The sequence below is a fragment of the Rhamphochromis longiceps genome, linkage group LG16, assembly GCF_057381845.1.
Source record: "Rhamphochromis longiceps isolate RC_006_pf linkage group LG16, R_longiceps_female_GT1.1, whole genome shotgun sequence".
In the NCBI taxonomy this organism is placed as follows: Eukaryota; Metazoa; Chordata; class Actinopteri; order Cichliformes; family Cichlidae; genus Rhamphochromis; species Rhamphochromis longiceps.
Window position 1 is genome coordinate 21,983,385 of NC_140572.1, and position 26,046 is coordinate 22,009,430.

Genomic DNA, 26,046 nt, shown 5'->3' on the forward strand with positions numbered 1-26,046 from the left:
GTTTAAGTTTCCTCCCGCTAAAGCATGCAGGTCAATAAATAGCTATTAGGTGTGACAGTGTGATTGTCTCTGTTTGTTGACTGTGTGACAAGTGATCTGTCTGGGCTCTTCTTTGTGCATTTAGCAAAATGCACGGGCTGTATCCCTGCATGATTTGAATTAGGAGCATATGAGGAATGTGAATGACTGAATAAAAAATTCAAAAGGCAGCTGTTCAGCTAGATTCTGATGATTTGTCTGAACTGCCAACTTGCATACTAAATCTCTTTTATCTGAAGTGGAAATGGTGATTTAGCTTTTTTTTTTTTGCTTTCATATGTAGACAAATGATCAGTTAGTACATGAATAACTTGGAAAGCAAAACTGTGTATTCATGTGCATGATCTTTGTTCTTTGCATTCCTTACCATGTTCAGCGGCAAACACTGAGTAACATACATGTGTGGTTTGTGAAGTCACTTGACAGGGAAATAAAAAAACATAACCACTCCTTTTAAAAAAATCTTGACCCTAGCATTATATTTCTGCCATCCAGGGATATGACAAGCCACTGAAACATTCTTGTTTTGGATACAGCCTAATGGAAGTAAAGTGGGCCTATCCACAGCTCCTTTCTCTGAGTTGTTTTATTTACTGACTCTTACCAAAACCATGCAATTATGTAGATTCCACAGATTCTAGCATAACTGATACTTTCTCTGAGACCACACAAAAATAAATAGTCTGGCAGTGCATATGTGGCATGATACTTCAGGACACTGTTTGACCATAAACGCAACGATTTTCTAGGCAAGGGGTGGCACTCATGCATGAATGTTTGAGTGCTTAAATTAAAGCCCACCAAAAACTATAGCTTGTAAATCCAAGTCACCACATCGGCACCGCCTGACACAGATTTGGTCTAACAAACTGTGACGCTCATTATGTGAAAATGTGCTTCATTAGTGACTCCTTGATGGCTGTTTTGGAAGACCACCTTAACAAGTTCACAAGTTCCTTTTTCCAACTAATTACCTGTACAGTTGACAGTTGCTGTGCGGTGGTGGCTGTTTGTTTAGAAAACAAAGGAGCAAACCAAAAAGAACCAAAGCAGACAACATGTCAAGTTGACTCTTTCTTCATAAAACAGCTGTGTTTACAGTTGGTAAGCTAAAAGAGGATGTAACTTTCATTTAGAAGCATGGGACTCTGGTTAGCTTACAAAGTGTAAACATGTGGAGTTGCACGGCGTGGACATATTCTAAAATTTACGATGGGCAGAAACCTTTAGAGCCACTGGTAGATGTGCATTGCACTGTATGCTGTGCATGTGCTTTAAGAAACTTTTTTTTTTACTTATATGGTAAAACCACAGTCCTAAAAAGTACATTTTTAAGCTTGGTATTAGTTGTCAAAGGAGAAAAAAAGCATAGCAGATCCAACCAAACCTGACTAACTTAGGTGGATCTGCTATGAGATCCTGTGATTTTTTTTTTTTTTTATTCAGTGAAATCTCCTCCCTTTTCCCAGAAAAAACATTTCTGTAGAAGAAAGAGAGAACAATATGTTATTTGCACTTACTGGTCACTTTATTACGTACATATGTTTAACTGCTTCTTAAACCAAATGTCTAATCAGGCAATCACATGTCATCACCTCAGCACATTAAGGTTATAGACATGGACAAGATGACTTGTTGAAGTTTAAACTGAGCATGAGTGGTACTGAGTTGTTGAGAAACTGCTGATCTACTGGGATTTTCCCACCTCTAGAGTTTACAGAGAGATTTGTCCAAAAAGGAGAAAACATCCAGTGCGCAGCAGTTTGGTGGAAATGGTTTGTTGATGCTAGAAGTTAGGGGGAAATGACCAAACTGCTTTGAGATGATGGGAAGGCAACAGCCACTCAAATAACCACTCGTTACAACCAAAGTATGCGTACGAGCATCTCTGAATGCACAATACATCAAAGCGTGAAGCAGATGGATTACAGCAGACCACGCCATGTGGTCTTCTGCTGTTGCTCAAAGGATTGCTGACAAACTAAGGCTGCGTGGACTCGCCAAAATTGTAGAGTAGAAGATTAAGAAAATGTTTCGTGGTCTGATGAGTCTCAACTTCTCTTGCAGCATTTACATGGTAGGGTCAGAATTTGGCATAAAACACATAAAAGCATGGATCCATCCTGCCTTTAATGGTTCTGGCTGGTGGTGCTGTAATGATTTGGGGTATTTTTTCTTAGTGCCTCTTACTAACAGCTGAACATAGTTTCAACGCCAAAGCCTACCTGAGTATTGTTACTAACCATTGTTACTAATATCACAAAGAATGAAGGCAGTTCTGAAAGAAAAAGAGGGCTACAAAAGTAAACAGATTTCAACTCAGAGACTCGGCTGCATTATCTTAATGCTAATGTCGGGGGGGGGGGAGCAGTGACATTTAGTAGAGCTGTGGGATGACTTTACATTATTTATATTCTTTGTCAATTATGTGAATTTGTTTGTCAGGAGTTGTGAATGTTGAAAAAAAATAATGAAGAAGCTTGTGGCGCCTTCATTGATTTAAAGATGAAGCACTTAGTTTGCCCTCAGTCACTCGGTTGATTCTCAGGCTGACAATATAAATTTGCGTGGGAAGGCAGAGGAATGACACATTGCTGATATCTGGCTTGTGGCACCACTGTGGACATATTTATTCCTTGAAAAGAGCATTTAGTGCTTTTGGATCTATATGAAGGTTTTTTTTTTAACCCAGTCTGTGTGGGTTGTGTTACGTTGTAAATGAGTTTTTCCTCATCCATGGTTTACTCTCGATGCCACATTTTAGGTCAAGATGACACATTTCAGATGACCAGTAACCACAAATCCCAAGTTTAACGACAAGCAACAAGTTTGTTGCTCATAATAGCAAGAATCTGACACTGTTGTGAGTGGGAGTGTGGTTCTGATTGCATGGGGCAAACAATACAGCTTTTGAGGAAAAAAAAGGAAGTTGTTTATGTAAATGTGTAGGAAGTAGAGGCTGCTTTGAGCACATCACCATCACTTCCTATGACTAAATTATATGTAAGATGAGCATACAGAGACATTTCCCATAGTGACACATCTCAATCAGGTTATCAGGCAACTGCAGCTGACAGTAATCCAATGCTTTATGACCTTGATCCTATAGTGATAAAAGAGACATTGCACATGCTGTATCAGGGCAAAAGGTGCAACAACCATAGAATACTTATCATCCATTTGTTACTGTTGTCATTCACAAGGCAACACTAGTAAGGTTGTCAACAGGGTGGAAAGAATAACAATCCTGTGTCTCACTGTCAGCTGGGTTGAACAAAACTTTTAAGCTAAAAATATAAGATGAAGAAGCCGTTTCAGCAGAGGGATTTATTCTTCAAGACAATTTCATAACAATCTTATTGCATACGTAAGTGCCTGTGGGTGTAGGACAAGAGGTATAGATATTTTATTTTGTTTTACTTTCTCCAAAGCCTGAGGTGGTTCAAATTAAATTCCCAAAACGACAAAACTGTGATGTGTATCACAATGTGAGTACGGGGCTTATCAAAGTTCAGAAAAGTACAATTTAGAAGGTTTTTCAGGAGCCGGCTTAAGAGAAAACATAAATAATAAATAATTTGATAAACAAACTCAAAAAATACAAACTCAATTCAGAAAAGATAGATATATAGATATAGATATAGATATATAGATAGATAGATATAGATATGTGTGTAAATGAGAATACAAAATTAGAAGAGCAAAGAAAATCTATACAGAAACTATGCAAACATGATCAGTGCTAGTCCAGTTTGTCCTCTTTTTACCATGCAATACTTAAAAAAATATCAAAAGGACATTTAGAGAAAACGGCTTACAAAAAGCAGCAATTACAGCTAGCAAGATAAAAATACTCTGTCCTGGATTATAGGTATTACGGTATTAAGATACTGCGTTGGCTAAAGCCACAGAGTGCCGCGGTGTTGTATGAGAACATTTTATGTGACAAGAAAATCTCCAGTCAAAATTGTATTTTTTTTATTTGCTTTTTGAGCGTCTTAAAACAGCATGCTGTCCTCTTGTGCAGTCATTCATTTTGATAAATGTGGGACCTGACTCTGTTTGGCTTGCTGGTCATGCCACGATGGCCCAGATGCATCCATCTTTTAAGAGTAAAGGCAAAATATAAATATCAATAAAAAGACATTCAGACCACTTAATAATTTATCATTTTACTAAGCTTTAAATGATATACCGTGATCCTATTTTGTCATATTAGTCTTCATTTTTGAACGTAGATACAGAGAGGAAATGAATACTGGCACAATAAGTTCTCCAAACCTTGTTTTTCACCACCTCTGAGATTTTTGCCGTCCGAAATGCCAAACAAATCCAAATCCCCTGATAATTTGCAGGTCTCAGCAATCCATTATTAACGGCTTGACTTTCTATGAAGTCAATTTTGTGACCATTATATCTCACTATGCTTTTAATATCCCACATATCCTTATTATGGTTTTCTGAGAAAATACACAAAACCAGCATATAAAGGATCCATGTAATGCCTTACATCTGCAATCCAGTTGGATAATTGTTTCAGGGATCTTGGCCAGACGCAAAAGCACAGCTTGTCCACAAGTATATGCTGTATACAAGTAAAAGGTCACATTATGCTCCATTTTCCTGCAGTCTCAAATCGGCCTATATATGGCAAAGATCCAAACATGACCCACCCTCTGGCGTGGAGATGTACAAATTCCATTACATTTGTGGTTTAGCTTACAAAGATCACATACTTTATACTACCAGATGGGTATAAGATAGTTGCAATGATAGATATGTCATGAGTTTCTGCTGTTACAGACAGCTGAATGTTACAGTGGCTGAATCTGCTGTGGAATTTTTTTTGTAGCTGCAAATGAAATTTACGAAACCATAAACGTGGTTTATTAAACGAAGAGAGGCACAGGAAGGGAAGTCAGTAAAAACCGCAGATATTGGAAAATGCATAGTATAATAAAAATGGGCGCATAATAACTGAGCTAAAATCATGTGGGGGGGTTTATATACTTTTTTGGATGTTATCATGCTGATAATCAAATTGCCCCAATAACTCTGTTTTACAGTTCGTCACTTTTTTAAGTTAAAATCAAAGGTCAGCCAGCCGCTATAATGCCAAAACAGTATTTTTTCCACAAACACTGATTTTATTTTATTCCTTCCATACATTGTCCATTTTCCCCCTCATCGACTAATGCTGGTGCCATAAAGGCTCTGCTACATTTTATATGTGTCAATTCATTAATGAGGCGCACTGGCCCCATTACACTGTACGCTGCTTGCATCTCTGGGGAACAGGGGTAGCAGGGGAAAGCAGGCTTGCCAATGATTGCTCTGTTTTCCATAGTGCATAGCTTCCCTTTAATCATCTCCCTTTTTCAAAGTTCGCCTGTCGTAGCCTTGGGCGAGTCACATGCACAAACTCAACGCCGCTTCATCAATATTCTGTCATTTTTTCCTCACCACGGGATCTTTGTGTGATACATTTTGCTCACTATGATAAACCATATTGCCTAACTGTGTAGTTACCATGGGACTGAGCAAATGGTTTGAGGCAAAAAGACTTAAAATGGGCCATGACAGTCCCGTTCAGTGACAGGATGTAAGTACAACATGAGCTACATCAATAAAGTCATTTATAAGGGAAATACTTGATCTTCATGTGTGTGTGTGTGTGTGTGCTTTATGTGCAGAATCCAGTATACACAAACCTAGATAAGGTTGGGCTTTAACAACACCTGTGTATTGACTTATGACTAATGAAGTCTTCAAATGCCCCTATGATCACAACGGATACCAGCATCATTTTGTAAGACATCCTTTTTTCTGTTGCTATTCACAATTTAATATAATCCACTTTACAAAGTGATCAAATCTGATAAATATAGCCTTAAAAGTCTAAAGATGTTGGTTTGTAATTATGCATCTTACACTTTTATTTTTGGAGACAGGTTTTTTTTCCCACAAGTTTTTCAAGGTACACAGAGATTCACTGTCACATTGAATTAAAGGCATGATGAATTGTTTCCTCTACAACACTTATGAAGTCTGTATAATGTTGAAAATAAAGTTATGCCTCCAGGGTGCTGCAGAAGCGAGCGCACAAATTCAGTTCAACTTTCAAAACTTAATTTTACAACATAGTAAGGCAGCGTGATAGCAAATCTGGTTTGACGCACTTATGCGATTGCATCAATGCAATGTACAGTATTAAATTAAGGCAGACGTTTTAAAATCGGTGTTTCGGCCGCAGTAATAAGTGATAAATATTCATTAGCTTTGTTTATTGCCCCCATATCTTCCCCACAATTTCTGTCAGGTATATAATTAAAATGGATCACACAGCATTTACACTATTGTGTGAATGCCAGGTTGCAAATCGAAACAAATGCAAAATAATAGCCAGATTTGTGTAACAATACAGTTTTACTTTACTTCGTGCATTCGCTCTAAGGAAGCAGCATAGTAACGGCGTGACAGCGCTGTCACCAGGAGATGCGCTGCTCTGGTTGAGGCTTTCTTGGGCTGTTCATGTCAAATCATGTTTTGGAATCCTGCTGTGGCAGATTTCTACCAGGACATAATCAGTTGTAATCAAGTTAAACGAGGAGGAAGTTAAAGAAAGTGCTGCAGCCTGCAGACTGATCCTTAAAAAATGGATTTATCATGAGCACGTGGCATGTAGCCCAGCAGTCTGTGGGGTGGGGTGATGATATGACATCACTCCAATGTCATATCAAGCCACATAGCTTGTAAGTGGTTGTGATGTTTTCTAACCATGATTTGCTTTTGGTGTACCATTTTCATTTGTGTTAGCACTGCAAGATTAACAGCGGAGTGATGTCTTTCTGATCTCATCTATTGTGAAGTCACAAAGGGGAAACATTGTTTGCTTTTGCCCTCTGTTGATGGATATTGATTGGATGAAAACAGCCCACATCTATATGCAGTCTGGTAGTTACCTGCTCCAAGCAACACTGCCAGTCACCTTTGAGGCAAATGTTTCCAGACAAGGACAAAGCAGACACAACGATGTGGAGACAACTGCTACTCGAAACATCATCGCAGAGGTCATTTGCTTGATGTGCTTTAGGCTAACCAATGTTATTTCTACTGAATCATTTTAATAATATGCTAAAAGTACTTTAAAGCCAGATGGCAAGCCTTGGTTGAAAGAATCTGCTGTTTATGAGTTGACTTGAACTGATGAGGAGGATTTTATGACATGTTGGACACCAGACTTAATAGTCATGTCTAGGGACTTATACCCACAGGGATTCAGTCCCCTGTGACTTGACACCATGACGGCTGATTTGTCAACAGCCTTACCACAAGAGACTGCATTAGTTCCTCAGTGTGACTGGGTAAAAAATCTAACTTGATCACAGTTGTGATGAACATGCAAAGTTATTCTTACTGTGGCCTTCCTCCTTGTGAGAAACTATTTGGTCTGTCCTCAAATTGGTCACTGGTCAGGGAAAGAGACTTGTGGCATGGCCAAGGACTTGGTATGAGCAGAACCGACTCCCTGACCCCTGTAATTGAGATGCAGGAAGAATACTGCATTCGTATCAAATGAAAAACTATTTTAACGCAGACAGGAGGAGCAGTTGCCAGGGAAAATAAGTTGATCGAGGAGTTGTCTGCCCCTTGTGGTTTAGTGGGAAGACCTGCTGTCGAGTCTATGATTAGATTTAACGTGCACTAATTTAGTACAGACTTGCAGCAGATGGATGTGTGCCGTGTCAAACAGTGACGACAACCCCAGATATATGCTTATGAAAAGGACTGGTTGTTAATTAAGCAAGATAGGTGCTTATTACAGAGAGAGGGAGGAAAGGAGATGTACCAGCTGACTGAAAAGCCAGGGGACACACTCTGCACAGGTCAGCTTGGGGAGCACTGCAAATGCAGTGTGTGTGCTGAGAGCAAAAGTTATGTAGTCTGGCCGCATATTTCTTTTTTACCGAAAGGCACATAGCACGTACAGACATCATTCTACGGCCAGATAAGAGCTTAGGGCACTTTGTGCCGTCACTGGGAGTGTGACTGCAACTTCAAAGCCAGCGACACGTCAGCTTTTGATCTGAGAATAGGCAAGGGCGTCTGAAAACCACTGGTCAAAGTATAGTTCACTCACATTTCTGTTCTGAGCTGAAAGATGGCACACAGCTGCCACACTGTTAGAGAGCCACGAGAACTTATGATCTGTCTGCCTGCACACTCAGCTGTGTGCACAGAAAAACAGCATGGGTGATAAATATTGTAAGAAACACTTTAAGTGTGTGCAAACACAAAGACTTTAAGCCCGTTAACACCGGAATCTTATATGCTCATATGGCTGATTTTTGGAAATAATTACTCTCTGTAAGCATTTCCTCATGTTTGTCCACGTGAGCTTGCCAACAGCTTTTTACAGCGAGTAAACACTGTATCGCATATCCGGGCTGTTTGGGCAGATTTCATTTGAGGTGAAAAAAGCAAGTTTAAAGGTGAGGTTATGTTTGGATCATAGCACGCTAAGCTGTGTGAGCTGTAATACATTACAGGCTACTTTCCATTGCTGTTGCTGAATTTATTTTCTGTGGTTTGGTGCTGTTAAAAAAAAATCTCTGCTTATCTTTTCTTGTGGAAATAAGAGCTATAAAGAGACAAAAAAGAACTGGACAATTAAATAAATGCATGATTAACTGCATTGCACACACACACACACACACACAGTGCTCGTTAAAATTCAAAATAATTAAAATGAAAGCTTGGATAAAATGATTCAATACAGAAAGGATAGAGAAGACTGAGCTTATTCTGTGTATCAAAGTCGGAAGACACCAGAGGCTTTACCCACAAATCTCCTTTGAATGGGAGCTCTGTTGTAAGATCACAGGTCAGCTAGGCATGAAAGTTTCACTTACATTTAGAACTAAAGCAAGACAGAAAAAGACCAAAAAGAGTGGGGACCTTGCAGAGTCACAGCGAGTAGGCAGAGAGAGAGAACAACGCAGTGAAGAAATATATGGTTCATGACAGGAAACAGGGCAATGGGGTAAAAGAAGAAAAAAAATATGTCTGAGGAGGGAAGTGGAGAGTTGACAGTAGTGCTGCAGTGGTGCTGCATACATGATTAAGCTTCAAGGTAAATATAATTATATATTTTTTTTGTTTAAGCTAAGGAGAAGATGTTTAAAAGATAAACCTGGTCATGCTCTTTACTTTATTATTGTCATCAAATTCATAAAAAAATCATAACCTACAAAAAGGTTATGAATATTGATCTTGAAGCCAAATCCTGATTTAGCTTATTCACTTGTGCAACGTAGCTCCATTGTATTTTTCGTTTGTTTGTTTCTATTTTAATTAAGACATATTACCTCCCCATACAATTGCACTGGGCAACATGTATCTTAAGAGCAATAAACAGGGCCCATTTGTTGTGGCTGTATATATACTGCATCCTGCGGGCGCAAGTACCCGTTCGTGCACCAAACGTGGATTAATCAGCCACTTTAAATTGTGCTCAGCAAATAAACTCCTGCTTGGGAAACATTTGTAACTTCCCGGTGCCCAGTTGCTGTAAGAAATTCATAAGCCTCTTTTAAAAGTTAAACTACATGCATTTACGTCTCCTGAGTAACCAGCAGGGGAGAGGATAAATGCCACATGCACAGCTGGGAAGTTGGGAAGTACTCAGAGAGTGAGGGACTAAGTAGCACCTGTTTGGTTTTGCGCCGTTCATGGAATTCATCAACAAGAAGCAATATGCATTAAATGTATTATGCATTTATTATGCACAACGTATTTATATATTCCAAATATATAAGCTGTCATGTCAGCTGTTACCGGTATATAATAATAAGCTTTACTACATTAATAATAACACTGCTGTATAGTTCACATTTGTGTATTTTTTTTGCCAAAGTTAAAGGATTTATCTTAATTCAATATTGGAATTAATAAACTGTTACAGTTGTTAAAGAAACATTTAAAGACATGCATTTGCACACTGTATCACTGGTAGATCAGTGAATAAAGATACAGCACTGTTCCTGTAAGTAATATATAATATAGATGATATGATGCATAAAACAGGACAAGAGCAAGGCTACGTACATCCCTGCAGGATTGGCCTCAAAGACCTTTATAGTGCCTATAAAGAATAGGAAATATATGCCTATATATCTATATATACCACTTTTTTTTTCAGTGCAGACAGTATATACACTGTATATTTAAAATTATAGAATACATAGCAAATATATATCATTGCAGGAGAAGATGGTTTAATGGGTTTTCAAATGGCTCATTTAGCTCTGTTTATTTAAATAATTATTTAAAATATTTTTAATGAAAATCAAGAGCTACGTTTCTGCGCTGATCTGTCATATTTAAACCATTTAGAAATTATTCAGAAGACATCATTCAGTGGAAAACATCTGTACAGTTAGCAGCGTTTGAAGATAAGTCTTTTTAGCAGCACTTCTAATATCTTAAGGTCCTTGTGTTGTCGGTGTTTTATATGGTCCTTAAATTTAGAAGTTATTGAAGTCCTGGGACTGAATAATAATCTAAAAGTGAATACAGCTTGCACTTCTATTGAGTAAATGCTTCTATCAACTCCCTCATCAGCCCTTATTATAGATTGTAGATATCTCACACTAATGCCACCTTTAGTGTCATTAGGAATTGGAGCAGCTATCACATAGCATGATAATAGTCATTTGTTAGGATGTCACTGAAAACAAATGCTATGTAATATCCTGATGTGAGGCGCCGGGGAGGTGCTGTGTCTGTGATCGTCATTGTGATTTTAATGAGAATGTCAGTGCTGTCAGTAATAGGTAGCAGATTATAAAAAGAATCGCATATCTCCGCTCTGCTTCCTCACATACCATGGGGACATGCGTTTCTTCTACACCGTCTTTTGTGTGTATGTGTCTGCGTGTGTGCGTTTTTTGTGTGTGTGTAATTTTGTCTTCCATTAGGCTTTCTGCTGACATCTGTTTGGATGTCATGTCTTCCATCTATGTTTGGCCACATGGAGCTGAACTTTGATGTTAAAGAAGCTTCATTAGCAAACATAATTAGTTTCAATTTGCAAGGTTATTTTGTCACTTTCATTTCCTCCCTGGATTTTTCGTCTACTCACTTTCATCTCACCAGATCTCAAAGACATACTGCCATCTAGTGGCCTTTGCAGTTGGTTGCATTTGAGGGTTATTTGTTGGAGTGGTAGTATTTGTTCATAAGCAACGTCCAGTTAGACGAGAGGCAGACTTTTCTCAGAGGCTTGTTTATAATTGTGTTAAGTTTGCAAAACCTTTCTCTTTTGCAAACTTAACACAGACTTTTTAGGGGTTTTTTTTTTCAGTTCATGAATCTTTCAGATTTTTAAAATTCTGTTTCAAATAGGATAATAAATTAGCTGCTGCTTAAAATACCTTTTCACTTGCATCCACGTGAAATAATGGCCACACAATACTTGATAGAGGTATTAATCGAATGTTTTCATATGTGTCATTCCTAGTTCAGTTCCCACTTTCACAGGTTCTGTTTTTTGCCAGCAGATCCTGAGGAAAACTGTGAATCTCACTTGTTAGACTTAACTTAATGTATGAGGTTTAGTCAAACATTGCCAGTCAATCTCTTGTATTGAGTGTAGCCTCGACCCTCTGGGCAGTATCAGAGCTGCTCAAGTGCTTTGGCATCAGTGTGACAGGATTAACACATCAAAAGCAGTGTCAAGGCCTACAGCAGCGTCACACAGTCAGTACAGCACCTTTCATGTTCTGCTCAGGTTCTCTACAATTTCACGTAAGCCAACAGCAAGTCAGACGGAAAAAGATAATGGGGCCAACCTGCTGCTATCAGGCTTTCCCTCAGCTTCAGTGAAATATGTCAAATTCTGTGTGTTTGATGAAAGATTGGAGTTCAACAGGCTCAAGTCAGGAAACGATATCTGACTTTGTCACATGGCTGGGATGCAAAGGAGCATTTATGTCTGGCATTCAGTTTGAAATGATTGCTGCAAGCCTGCATAGTCTTCCTTTCCATGATGCAAACATTTGATAGTCAACAGAGAAGGAAAAATTAAACCCAAATCGTTTGGTACGAGTTCAAGTGCGAAGATGTCTTCCTGAGGTTTATAATCAGCTTGTTAAGGTGTGTTAGTGAGCAAAAGTGAAATGCTTCTCTACCTTTTTCACACGAGATGCATCCAGAGTAACAGTAAGCTTTATTCATCTCACTCAAATGCAAGTTCTCAACCTGCCATTTCTCATCCACTGTGTGTCAGAAATGTCTTAGTTTAATTTAGTGTTTGTATTTTCTCTCAAATGATTTTACAGCCACATACTGTTGTTAGTAACACTGTGGGATTTGGTTTTTTAATGACTAATCATGACTGTCAGTAATAGTAATGTTATAGGAGCTTTACCTTACAATATAAACCACCTTGAGGCAATTGTTGTTATGATTTGATGCTATAGAAATAAGAAATAGGAGCATTTGACATGTACTTTTTAGAAAAACAGCACATTGTCTTTTTCATATGTCATACATATATTAGGAGACATAATGCCTTATTGACTTCAATTTGTGTAATTACTTCAATCAGTTTGACTTTGTAGACATTTTCTCTTTAGCTGCTATTTTTTTATTACATTAACTCTGCAGAGTTTTTAGATACAAAAAGACTGTTTTGAAACATAATGAATAGCTTATAGCTGTTAATAAACGCCATATTAATGTGCAATAAAAATGTAATTCAGTAAATATTTCTGACCATCTATTCTTGTAGGTACTGCTGGACTCGTATTTTGTTTAATATTTGGGGCTGTGATGTGAGGAACTGAAGTGAAACTGATTTTTCTGTATTAATGTTACATTGTAAGCATATAAAAACATCAATAACATCCCTGAAACTGTATTTATGATATGTATCATCCTTGATTGGAAATCAGACTTCATGTACTTATACAGGAGGCTTTTTTCCTATCTCACAATGACCCCTGTCCTTGTGTAGGTGGTTGACATAAAAGAGAAACTAAAGGACTTCAAGAAATTTTGGTCCAACCTACCTGAGGCGATGTGTGTAGAAGACAGAGTGACCGCTGGAAATGCCAGCGAAGAGGAGTGCTGGAACGGACACACCAAGGGCAGGTAAGGGCAACAGAGCCTGAAGCTAATGCCAGCTAACACAAAAGGGTAGAAGTCCAAAGTCTGTTCAACCTGCTTCATATTAAGAAGTCTAAGCCTAGAATTAAGAATCAGATTATGTGCTTTCACCTGCTCTGCAAGAGCTTAGCATGCGTTTTGATTTGAACTAAAAGTAAGCTGTTGTCTTAAACATTATAAAAAAAACTTTTCTATGTGGTTTCAATTCATCTCGTGTAAAATATCATTTGCTTCCATGCGTTTTGAATTTGGTGGCATATTTGTGAAATTGTGTTTTTCTTCTTCTTCTTCTTTTGTTTTTAAATGTTCAACCAGCATCTAGATCCATCTGTTATTTTGGTTTCATTTTAAAAAGCTAACATTTGCATTAGGGCTCCAGATTCCCTGGCCGTTACTGATCTAACTGAGAAATCGATTTTTGCTTTTAATCGTTATATCAGCTATATGATTTTGAATATTTTAAACTTCTTTAATTGTTTTAATTGATATTCAATGCTATTTTCAGTGGTAGAAAAAAACAACATCAATTAAAGAAGTGAAATTTTGCCTCTTTCACCTCAGCAACATTTCAGACGTGTGTATTTTCCAGAGTGATCTGGACTTATGGAGAACAATTGCTGCTGTGTCAGATGATCTGTGGAATTCCATCACATGACGACCTGCCGCTTATTTATCGAGCAGGAGTACATTCAGCTGACACGTTTTCCCGAGAGAAATATGTCAAAAGAATGTCAGAACATTACCCTACACGACTGGGTCAAATGTTCATTTTGCCAACATTGTTGTTACCTCAAAGAGCAATTCCCAAGTGCTGTACTGGACCCATGACTCAAAACATTTATGGAATTCGACCGTGTTTAGCCTGTCTCTGTTTTTGTTGAGTGAATGCTTCTGATGAGATTTCAGAGAAAGCAGTCTATAACAACTAAACAAAGTAAAGGTTTTCTTTGTTTAGCAACTAAACAGTATCAATGAAAACTGTTTTTTTTTTCTTTTCTTTTTCCATCAAGGTACTTTCCTGAGGTCCAAAAGGATGGCCTTACCAACCAGGTGAATAACCCTGAAGTGGGTGTTGACATCACACGCCCAGACACACTCATCCGTCAGCAGATCATGGCTCTGAGGGTGATGACTAACAAGCTGAAAAATGCCTACAATGGCAATGATATCTACTTTCAAGACTCAAGTAAGCCATTTGCCACTTCTGTCATACACACAAATAGAACAACTCACTACTAATAAGCTGTCTGCCTAACCCTAAGGCAAAGGTGATCAGCGTCAGTAAAACTGCAAGCAGAACTAAAGGTGCAAATAACAAAAATTGTATAATAATAATAATAATAATGATAATGATAATAATAATAATAATAATAATAATAATGATAATAAACAAAAACAACAACAAAAAAAACGTATCTTCTGCCAGGTTTATGAAATTTTGAGACGTCACACTGAGTGTGCAAAATCACGTTCTGTTTAACTGTACAAATGACACCATTGTCAAAGGAGCTTACAAAGAAAAGCATCTGGACTTCTTTAAGTTGCTTGAAGACGTTTCACCTCTCATCCGAGAAGCTTCTTCAGTTCTAAGGTCAAATGGTGGGGAGTCCCAGATTTAAACCTAGTGGGAGTATCCCCCCAAAGAGGGACAAAAGGACCCCCTGGTGATCCTCTAATCGCCTGAGCCAAGGTGTGAAAATGGGTGTGGGTCCCAATCAGCCAGAGTTTTGGGTGTGTTCATTGTGAAACCTGGCCCCACCTTATCATGCAAATTCCTGAGGTCAGATGACCCAGGATGTGAGGGGGTCCTTTTGTCCCTCTTTGGGGGGTTACTCCCACTAGGTTTAAATCTGGGACTCTCCACCATTTGACCTCAGAACTGAAGAAGCTTCTCGGATGAGAGGTGAAACATCTTTAAGTAACTTAAAGAAGTCCAGACGCTATTCTTTGTAAGCTCCTTTGACTACGATGACCTGGATGACTGAGAACCTTCACAGACAAATGACACAATTACACTAATAAACAAAAAGTAAAGAATCACAAGTAAATACTCACTGCTAAGTTCATTTTAGCCACTTGGGGGCAGTAGAAATAGGGAGACACATTTTTTAAACATCTTTGCAGATTTTTACTTAATGTCTACTTGATGAATAAAAGTTTAGCATTGAGTCTAATTTAAGAATTGTTTTAAGTCTCCCATAAGTTGATGAGAAATATATTTGAAGCTGAATGCTTGACTGTGTTAACCAGGCAGTGTCTGTTTATTATTTACTGTTTAGCATGCGTGTAGTGTGTATATATTAGCATATCTGAACAACACTGAGTTTGTGATACAATGTGCTGACCGTAAAATTAAGACAATTTAAGAGACTAAAGGAAAACAGAGAATGACACATTTCCCACCAGGTGGGTGATAATCATGTGATATTTAAACCCTTTAATTTATACATGAGAAAGTTCCACAGTGTCTGCTGGAGATTTTGAGCAATGTTACACTGCTATTGCAGTGCTGTGCTCATTCTGGCTTGTGTTACGGTATTGCAGGCGAGGAAGGCAGTGGCTCAGGCAGTGGCAGCGGCTGCACAGAGGTCTGCCCCACATACATGGACGGTACGGCTGCGACTGAAATCCCCGTGGTGAGAGCCGACCGGAGCGGGCCTGTGGATAACTCTGCCCCGCTCTGTGCACCGTCTGTAGCACTGCCAACCATGCTGGCCCTTTCAGCCTTGGCACTTCAGCGACAGTGGAGATAATGCTAGAGGAACAGGCTAAACATGGACAGCAGGGGTTTGTTTTTTTTTCCTTTTTTCCCCTTTTTTTTGCAGTTTTTTGTATTCAGGCAGATTGGAGCAGACAGCATTCAGACTGCCAGCTTCAAGGCAAGAAGAGTCTGCTCTGAAAAAGAGAGCAGTCAAGCATCATGAGTTCCCACTTTCCTAAAGATTGTGCAGTGCCATCCTTAGACTTGATATGTTTTGGCATCACTTCACCATCTAACAGCGATGCCACCCCTACTAACTCAGCTTCTGAGATTTTAGTAAAGGTATTATTGTAGGTCTTAATGTGGAAAAATATAACACGCACTTTGATTGTTTTGATTTTTTTTTTATTGCAAAAAAAATAGTTTATTGTGTGTTGGAAAAAATGTTGAGAATGTGGTCATTTTATACACGTGTTATTTTTTTAAAGCAAAGGATCCTTTGATTTGATCTGAATGGAACATGTGGTTTTAACTGACACCTTATTCCATTGTCATGAACTTATGTGCCAACTATTCATTTCTGATGAGAAGCGTAATGCTGTCATGTTTATTTTTAGATCAAATGCAGCTTCTAAATTGTGTTTCACAATCATTTTAACTGTGTCATATGGAAAGATTGTAGTTAAACTATGTCATGGGTTGGTTATGCATCTGCACAGCTTTTAGCTATTCTCTTAAAAACCTTTCAGCAGCTGCATTGTGCTTAAAGTCACTGTTAGGGTTAAGATTGACATTTTATATACTAATTTGCCTTGCAGCAAATTCATTATGTGCAAAAATATTCTCATATCAAACTGGATCCTTAGGCTTCAAGAGTAGATAGCCTGGACAGATTTATTATGGAGCAGTTACTCACATTTAGAGAAGGTGCCGCTAATATATGGGTTATGCTGTCAAGGTAGATGCTGCCTCTGCAGCGTTGTGGTGTGCATGTCCTGGTATAAAATATATTTATACCATGTCAAATATTGTGATTGATAATATAATTAGTAAGTTAAGGGTTGCACAATGGGTCTCATGCAACCACTAAAATGCAAACTTGTCAGTAAAACTAATCAAATACAAAGAGGTGTAAGTGCTGCATACAAGTGTTCTTCTCACAGCACAGAGGAGGTCATGTGAAGTCACTGAAAAGCAGGATTATCTTCTTTAACTGTGTAAATGGACGTTTACCATTTTGCACTCGAAGACGATTACTATCAGTTCTTGGGCTGCTGTAACCTCGATGTTAATTTACAGTAACTAGGGCTTTTAGCATTTTCAAAAAATACTCTAGAAATATTTACAGGATTTTGAGATGATTCATTAATACTGTAAATGTTGTTTTCCCTCTTATTTTTAAGGTTCAGTAACCAAAGCATATTCTGTGTGTAAATGAACACTGTAGGACCAAAACTAAAATACTTTGTGACAGTATTAACAAGTTGAAATTACAAATTTAAAAAAAGAAAGAAAATTATATATACATAGACAGATAGATATATAGATCTATATCTATATACATCTATATATAATAGTTGCAAAAGGTTATGGAAATATTAGGAGAAGAAGCAGCAACAGCACATAGTGGTTACTGGAAATGTAAAGAAAGGGTCTCTAAATTTATCTGGAAAGCTTGAATGGTTGCGTCTGCAGCACAGACAGGCTTGAAGCCGGCCACAGTCACCTGTGAAATGAGAATCTGTGGAGACTGGACAGAGCTGAATGCTTCAGTGAAGTTCCTCACTAGAGCGTACTTACGGAGAATGTGAGAGGCCTGGCCGTGCTGAGGGGGGCGGACAAAACCAGCCTGTATGTACGTCCACTGTTCTCTGAGAGCCCGACAGGTTCATAACCAACAGGCCTGCTAAGCTTACATTTCCAAGGAATTAGCCTGCATTAAGTCCTTTGCGGCATATCACTGAATATTTGTTGAGCTTTTTCTTTATTTCATACGAGTCACTTTTTTAACCCACATTTATTTCAAGAATATAGAGGAAATATGTCAAAGTTTCATTTAAAAGGACCCATTATTCTACATTTTGATCTCATAAGATGCCCTTTTTATTGTTTTGTATCACTGAACCTTTAATATTTTTGCAATAAAATATTGAAAATGGATGTATGGTCAGACAAATTATGACTCACAAAAATGCTCAGTTTGGGTTTTTTGTTATCTCTTTGTTTGTTTTTCAGAATTAATGCATTGCTGTTTGATTTCAAAACTAATGAGGAAAGGTTTCTATGGGGTTTTAAAATAATTTCAAACTGAGGTTTGAAGAACTAGTTGAGCAAATATGCCTTACTGTTTTTGGTGCAATTAAGATGATTGCATTTTTGTTTTATTGCTGTTCTTGAGAATAAATTCTTATTTAAAAAAAACCCAAAAACAATTTGTAATCATATATGTTTTATATATATTGATGATTGAGATGGTAAATCAGGTTAAAACTGGTTAAAGTAGAAATGCATTTAATTGAAGACTGATTTAAGAGTGCGAGGTACTTGGTAGAACAATCGTGTGATTCATTTGCTAACATGAAATTAGATGCAACAGCTAAAAAACAACATGCTATTCAAAGAGAAGATTATTATTCTGCTCTTCTTCACAGTCGTGACAGCAGACAGGGTGCTCCATTACTATGAGGTATGTTTGAGCACTCAAGCGCATTTCAGAACAACAGGTGAAATCTAGGCTTCTTCTGTGTACTTTCTATTTGTGAAATCTGCTTTTATCAGAGGTTCAAAGCCTCTGTTTCTCCGCTGACGCAGGTAGAGCACAAAGATAAGGAGAAGTACCAGGAGACCGATGAAGATTCCTCCCAGAGTGGAGCCCAGCACAAAAACAGCCGGTCCTCCATCTGCATCTGTATAGATGAAACAGGAGATGGATTGCTGAAACCTTTGCAGTTGCAGGTTCATTGAATGTGAATGAAATCTGTAAATAAGAAGATATTTATTCCAACATAACAAAAAGAGGGTTTTTTTTTTATGTTGATGAGCCAGCGCCATGGATTTGAAAGTGGTCGGCAGTGAGTTGATATTTGTTTTGAAACATGCAATGTTGCCCTGTTTTATTAGTGTTCACTGAAAGGCCACACGTGTCAGTGGCGTATATATAATTGAGAAATTTTGCCAAAAAACTATCCATTAAAACCATAATCTGTCATTTTCAGACTTTGGTCTTGAACCGATCATGTTGGCAGTCTAATTTAGAAAATTCTGTTTATTTTTTTTCTTTAATAATTGTATGGGTTAGGTATGTCTACTCTTCATGCAAACCCAGGCCAACTCTTTGCTCCACGCACACTGTACACACTTGAGTGAAATCAATCTTTACTCTCACCAGTAAGAAATTACATCAATTTTCCAAAAATGTCCACCTATCCCACCGATCAAAGTTTTTCTTTCACTATTTGCTCACCATCCAGGGAAATGGCATAAGAATATCCCAGCTGCTCAGATGGAACATAGACTTCCTCATTAGTAATGGAAGGGAAGAAGGGAACCATGTTGTAGTCTCTGTTGTGTCCAATGGGGGCCATCTCATCTGGGAAAGTGGCGTTGGATGGAACAAACCTTCTCATCCATTCATCAAAAATAGCATCAGTGAAAGCATGGAGCACCTGCAAGGTACAAATGACAAATATCATTTTTATAAAAATGAAAACAAAGTGTGTCAGAGATTTTTTTTATCAGAGGAAACCATTGAATTAGGTTTTCACCAGAAAGATGGGGTCATTGGCTGCAGAGTGAGCCAACGAGCTGGTTCCATTGAGCATTGAGTGGACAAGATTGTGAAGGTTGTCAACGGTTTCGTCCAGTTCTCCATCAGGTTTGTCGTACCCTTCGAGAGCATTTCTGTGAGGTACAAACAACAGCATTAATTCATTTGTTCTGTGAAAGAGGTGGCATAAATGTAACATCATTAACAATGGTGAACACTCCACTTTTACCTAAAGCTAAAGGAGGAGTTGGTGAAATAGGGAGGGCTGTCAAAGTCCCGAATTCCAAGACAGCTTCTGACGTCAGTCATTGTAGGCAGAGTCCTGTTGCCTTGCCGGATCATCCCCCTCTGTATGAAACCTTCACTGGTTCCATTACAAAGGGTCACGAGACGATTGTAGTCGTCGAGACTGGAAATAAATTAGATACACGTAAAGAATTTAAATGTTTCACCAACATGTACCATGAACATTCGTTAATTGGTTACACATTTTTAATACAATTACTGACAATTGTTTCCCTCCAATCAGTATTTTCTTCTGACCTGTTACACACCACCCCCCATCTGGAGAACCTGGACTGGTTACTGATGAGGAAGGGGTTGTCTGGGTTTCTGCCTCCCAGCAGAGTGTCAGTACACACATCACACTCACTCTGCCCTGTGGCAAAGTTCCAATATGGGATTGCAAAATTCTCATTGCCAGTAAGTCTCTGCAGAAGAAAAGGAAACACTCGTGTTTCTATGAAAAAGTATTGCTAAATCAGCAACATGGCTCTATAGGGATGTTTTATAGGGCCAACTCTCTCTCGTTTATATTTTATATATATAATTTTTAGGTATACCATTTTTTTATTGTCTTTTTTTTAATGCAAGTTTAAAATGTCTTTGTGAAATATTGTAAGAATGATTTGTCTGTCAATTTTTCACCAAAATGTTAGTCATCAGTAAGCTTATTGAATATAACATGCAATAATCTGAGCTTTAAACAGATGTCCCTTTGACAGGTCATTTATGTTTCATCAGTGAATTTAAACAAGAATTGTGCATGCAATTTAAAAATCTGATGAGCCCAAATTTTAAAAAAAATGCAAATTGTTGTGCAAAGGATACACTCCTCTACTCTCCACCACAAAAAATATAATATTTTAAGAGATGTTTAAAAAAATACAAAAATAATACAAAATTCCAAATACCTGGAGTTCTCTTTCCAAACTCAGGAGGTGATACCTGTGCCAAGTAATGAATGCTGGCCCTTTGTGTGAGAAATCAATGGCTTTGAAGGGACGACCTGGACCTGGAGGAAAATGAATTGTTTCATTAGCTCCTCTTTAGTCTCACAACAGTTCTGAGCTTAATAAACACTATATCTAATGCCTAAAAATATGAATTTCATAACAAACATATGAGAACGTAAAACAAAAAGTTAAGTAAAAGCATTCCTCTTATCAGTTTATATGTTACAGAATTTTTGTAGTTACAGTAAAAAAGGTCTATACTTGGAATTTGTCAGGCTTCATAAAATTTCATTAAAAAAGGGGGGGAATCTGCTTTGTAGGTATAGTATTTGTCTTATTTGATATTTTTATTATTGTTATATTCCTGAAAAAAAAACCCCACACATTTAATGGTTGTAGTGGTTTTGTGTAAATATGACCATGATGGTTTACCAAGCAGAGTGTCTCTAACAGAGTAGTAATGCTGCCAGACAAAGAAGTCATAAACGGAGATGTTGGCAATCTGTGGCTCGGTTCCATTTGGTCCGAGGAGTCCGAGCCAGTGCTGAGTGGCGATGACGTAGTCTGGGTGGATGCTGCTCTTGGCCAGTTCCAGAGCGTCCAGGAACTCTTGGAGCTCTTCAGGGGTCAAGGAGTGGATATTCTTCCGCACAACGGGAGCTTTCCTCTGGTCACAGTTTGGTCCGATCCAGCCAAACTTGCACTGGCCGCAATCATAACCTGCAAAGTTACCTGCAACATAAAGAGCAAATTAATTGTCAAATTGTGCACAAACATGTAGTCACAAAACACTGTACAACAAAATAATAAAACCTAAAAATGCAGTTTAAATGCAAAAGATAAAAACAGTTACTACTGCTAAGAATCTCAGAAGGCCTCATTAAATAAAAAGCAGACAACAGACAAGGTTTAACACAACCCTTTACCTAGTTAAATCTAAGTCTACTTTAACCATTTACGGATTTAACTTTTCTTATTTATCTAAATAAGCTGGTCAGCACCCACCAGTACATCTGCAAGTCTGATTGAAGAATTTGGTCGGCCACCTCTCTCTGTCATCAACATTCCTTAGTCTGTACGGTCCTCCCCAGGGTTTGGTGTCGACTCGAACAGCAGTGCAGCTTCCTCTTCCCGACAGTGAGCCACACACATTGGCAGGGTCTGAGCCCACAGCAGGGCAGCACTGCTTGGACAAAATCCCCTCCACTGTGCAGCACACTCGAGGAAACTGAGCCTCTGACAGGTCAGGGCCAAAGAGTAAACAAAGAAGACCAAGACCCAGAGCAATCATGATATATCACCTGTTTCTTTCAGTCAGCAGTGACAAATCAGTTTGTAGATCAAATCTCAGCTGTAATACGCTCAATTAGTTACCCCAGAAGAGTGTGGAATCTCACTCTGCTATGGTTCCTTGCTGTGTATCTTTGAATTAGATTCAGTGATAGGTTTAATATCTACAGAAACAACTCCTGCAGCTAAATCATGTTGTGTTCCAGTTGCCTCCATGCACATTAAGAAAGCCTCTGATTTCTGTTCTTGCTTTTGTAGAGGAGGATTAAGCCACTGGTCTTGTGATGATCACCTGACAGCAGAGCTGTGAGCCACACTAAGATCCGGATGAATTAACCAAGCAACTGCCTGAAGGAACTATTAAGGATATGTATAGAGACTTTATGCCAAAGGACTCCATTGTGATTTTTATTTGTTAGCTGTGGTTGAGTCATATTCAGCTATCCAAATAGAACAAAAATAGTTTTCAAATCAGTTCCCCAACTGCATGCCTAGTAAATCTAAATAAGAGACTAATCACTTTAATCCTGCCAGACGTTTTCTGAAAGTTTTGGAGCTTGTTAGTACAGGTTGGTTTTGAGCTTTTTGCCCTCCACATTTTCACCGCAGGTCTCAGCTGACGTCTTTGGTTATCCATGTGATCTGCGGGAAGAACAGCAGTAGAGGTATTACGACGTTGTTTCAAAGAACTCTTTTATCTTTCACACACTATACATACAGTGTCACTGTCTGTGTGATTCCTAACAAATAAAGAGCAAAATGGCACGTGACAGTATGAAACTACTGGAAAAGGTTTGATATCCATCCATTCACTTCCACTTATCCTTTTGCAGGGTTGATAATTTGTGCATATTTGATATCAGTCACATAACCAGTGGCAGAAGAACTATGATATTTTAAATACACACAGCAGAAAACCCTACAATCAAAATGCATCGACATTAATTGTTGCCTAAACTTAATACCTGGTTGTGCCACCTTTAGTAGTAACAACTGCAATCAAGCATTTGTGATAACTGGCAAAGCATATTTCACATCGCTGTGGAGGACTTTTGTCCCTCTCTTTTTTTTTCTTTTTTTTTTTGCCTGTCCCGTTTGGCTCTTTTGCCATCAGAATTATTGTCTAAAGGAAAAGAAAGATGCCCAACGGATTTACTTTACCAAATTGACCATCCCAGCCTTGCCGTAATGGTCCATTTGATTCACCTTTTATTGTTTATTTTATTTTCACTTACTGAATACGGGACAGACTTGACTGGGGGAAAGAAAGAGGGAAAGAGAAACAGCTGAGAAGAGGGACGGGGGAGAAGGGCAAAAGACAAAAACCAACAGAACGGGCAGAAAAAAAAAAGAAAAAGAAAAAAAAATACATATATCAATCACCTGGATCACCTGCTGAGAAAGAAAAAAGAAAACAAGCAGAAGAGAACCCCCTCTTTTTCGCCGAATTTTTTTAAATTCAGGCACACCGGAGGCTTTTTGGGTATGAGCGGTCTGTTTAAGGCCATGCCAAAACATCACATTCTGATTCAAGTCCAGACTTTGACTAGGCCACTCCAAAGCATTCATTTTGGGGTTGTTGTTTTTTTAGCCATTCAGAGGTGGACTTGCTGGTGTCTTTTGGATCATTGTTCTGCTGGCCAACCCAAGCTTTGGGGCATGGTCAAGCATTCTCCTTCATTATATTCTGATATAGAGCAAACTTCAAGATCAAGATCCAGCGGTCAAAGTTTCCTTTCAAGAGTTCCTTGAAAGTCCTATCTGAAGACAGAACAACTTGTTCTGATAATAGCTGAATAACTATCCAAAAGACTTTTAAAGAGTGGTGTTAATGATGCTGTTTAGATTTCACTGGATTCCATGTGACAAATTGTATTATTAGCAATCAGTGCTGAATGAAATGGAACAGAATAGCCCTTTATTGTCATTGTGCAATGAAATTCCTGGAGTTTTAAGAATGGGTCGCACTGTCTTCTGGGATACAAATGAAAAACAAATAATAGTAAACTAATAAACTTAGTTTATTTTCAACACTTAAAGAAGATTGAATTAGTCACTAACCACGCACGCGGTTGTACTTGTGACTGAAAAGTATGAGTTCTTTCTCTTTGTGGGTTTGAGTTTTGATACAGTTTGTTTCTCACTGCCCTTAAGAAATAAATCTGTTTTACCCAGCCTGTTTTCAGAGGCAGAACAACTAGAAGTACTTTCTGAGTGAAACCACTAATCCTTACATTTAACAGACCCATACTATTACGGTACTTCCAGCAGTGGCCTTCCATATGGCTGATGAGAGCCTATGTACATGTACTAATTAATGTCATGAATAGGCAGTTTTCCCCTACTGGGGAAGACTTCCTTTACTGATATCATTAATAGTAAATGTAAATTAAATTGATAAAAACTATGTGCTATAACACAGGGCTTTTTAATGTTAGGCCCACGGTCTGTACCAGTGGTAGCCCATGGTTGTGTTACATGTAACAAGAATAACATGTGGAACTATGCTTTTATTTCATTAGCATTTTTCATCATAACATAATAGACTGTGCTCAAAACCCATTAACCAACACAAAATTTTAAATAGCCATAATTTGAACACGAAGAAAACCTGTTTTAAGTGCAGCTCAGTCATACAATTCCCCCCTTTTCATAATGGGATGGCATTCATAAAGAAAAGTCAGTAAGTATTCAAGTCAAAGTATATTTAACTTAACAACTTTAGCTGTTGTTATGATTCAGTGCTAAAATGAACTGAAAACTGAATTGAAAATAGCTTAACAGAGGTAAAGTAAAAATAAACACAAGATTTCTAAAGCAAATGTAATCGCGGCTCCATGAGAAAAGTCATGTGTGACCACTGCTTTCTTTATGCAGCAGGCCATGTGAGGTTCACTGCACTCAAAAGGATTAAGAAGCAGAACTCCCTGGAATTTCTCTGTTTAAATTATTTCACATCAGTTTCAGTAAATAAGTGTACCTACTTGTGAAGATGCAGACTCACAGGCCGTTTGATTGTGGTTCATCACAGTCATGGCTTGCCATGTGTACTAAATGAGATCTGTTGCCACTGAATGGCGGGATAGCTCACGCAAACCAATAAAGAAGTGTAAATCGCATCACAGACAAGATACAATCAATCAAACACTAACAAGAAAAACATGTTTTAATGGTTAAGCAAACAAAATTAGAGACGTGGGGGAAAAACAGAAGTGAACACAAACAAATCAGTTTGAGTTAGAAAAGACTAAAATAAAACATCCTTAAAAAGTAAGTAAATTAAATGTATTTAATTAATTTGTTAAACATAGTGTGCAAATTAGGAAAACTTATGGGAGGAGTCTTTTGCAAGTAAATCCTAACATGGCACCATCCATATAATGGAGTATAAAGATAAATGTTATAAGGAGTGGAGCTCTAGAAGGACTTTACATCCCTCGGTGGTGGTAGTGGGGGTGTTGGTAAAGAATGCAGAGCGATAGCTGCAGATGGATTTGATGTGGTGCAGAACTTCTCATGAGTCATAGTTGAAGCATCCTGCTTCTGATAACAATTCAGGGAAAGAGGTGGAGACGTGGATTTGGTTTGCAGCGATCAGAGAGCAACAGAGAAAGAAACGGTTTTGAAGTTTGACACCAATGAAATGAATGGCTCGAAGAGGCTGTAGCAAAATGTGTTTGGTTTATCTGTAAGCATGAACAACCTGGGTCAGCTGATTGAGTTGGAAGCACAGAAAGTCAAATAAAGGAAAAGAGAAGTTTGCTAAAGAGAGTCACAATAAAGACAATGTTTTAGAATAATTACTTCATTGGGCAACAAACAGCACGAATAAGGGAGACGCTGAG

The 26,046-nt window shown here is 38.2% G+C and overlaps 2 protein-coding genes across 2 annotated transcripts in view; one reads left to right on the forward strand and one right to left on the reverse strand.

Moving 5' to 3' along the window:
* The window catches only part of LOC146651083 (glypican-6-like), an 85,132-nt gene extending 66,881 nt beyond the window's left edge, over positions 1-18,251 (forward strand). Inside the window, exons 7-9 of the mRNA XM_085383624.1 lie at positions 13,058-13,194; positions 14,220-14,395; positions 15,754-18,251. Coding sequence (XP_085239750.1) covers positions 13,058-13,194; positions 14,220-14,395; positions 15,754-15,962 — 522 coding nt within the window. The 3' untranslated portion in view covers positions 15,963-18,251. The remainder of the gene's footprint in view (positions 1-13,057; positions 13,195-14,219; positions 14,396-15,753) is intronic.
* Positions 18,252-18,404: 153 nt separating this feature from the next.
* dct (dopachrome tautomerase) lies at positions 18,405-22,439 on the reverse strand. The gene is made up of 8 exons (XM_085383625.1): positions 21,917-22,439; positions 21,344-21,643; positions 20,870-20,970; positions 20,220-20,386; positions 19,906-20,085; positions 19,675-19,810; positions 19,374-19,575; positions 18,405-18,816 (listed from the first exon to the last, which is right to left on the reverse strand). Exons 1-8 carry the CDS (start codon positions 22,200-22,202, stop codon positions 18,641-18,643), a joined length of 1,548 nt encoding a protein of 515 aa, XP_085239751.1. The 5' UTR covers positions 22,203-22,439; the 3' UTR covers positions 18,405-18,640.
* Between the last annotated feature and the right edge of the window lie 3,607 nt (positions 22,440-26,046).

Coding starts and splice junctions, on each gene's coding strand:
- dct (XM_085383625.1), bottom strand. CDS start 22,202: ATGATTGCTCTGGGTCTTGGTCTTCTTTGTTTACTCTTTGGCCCTGAC. Junction 20,971..21,343: donor TGTTAGAGACACTCTGCTTG/GTAAACCATCAT, acceptor ATTTTCCTCCAG/GTCCAGGTCGTCCCTTCAAA. Junction 18,817..19,373: donor TTATGCCATTTCCCTGGATG/GTGAGCAAATAG, acceptor TCATCTATACAG/ATGCAGATGGAGGACCGGCT.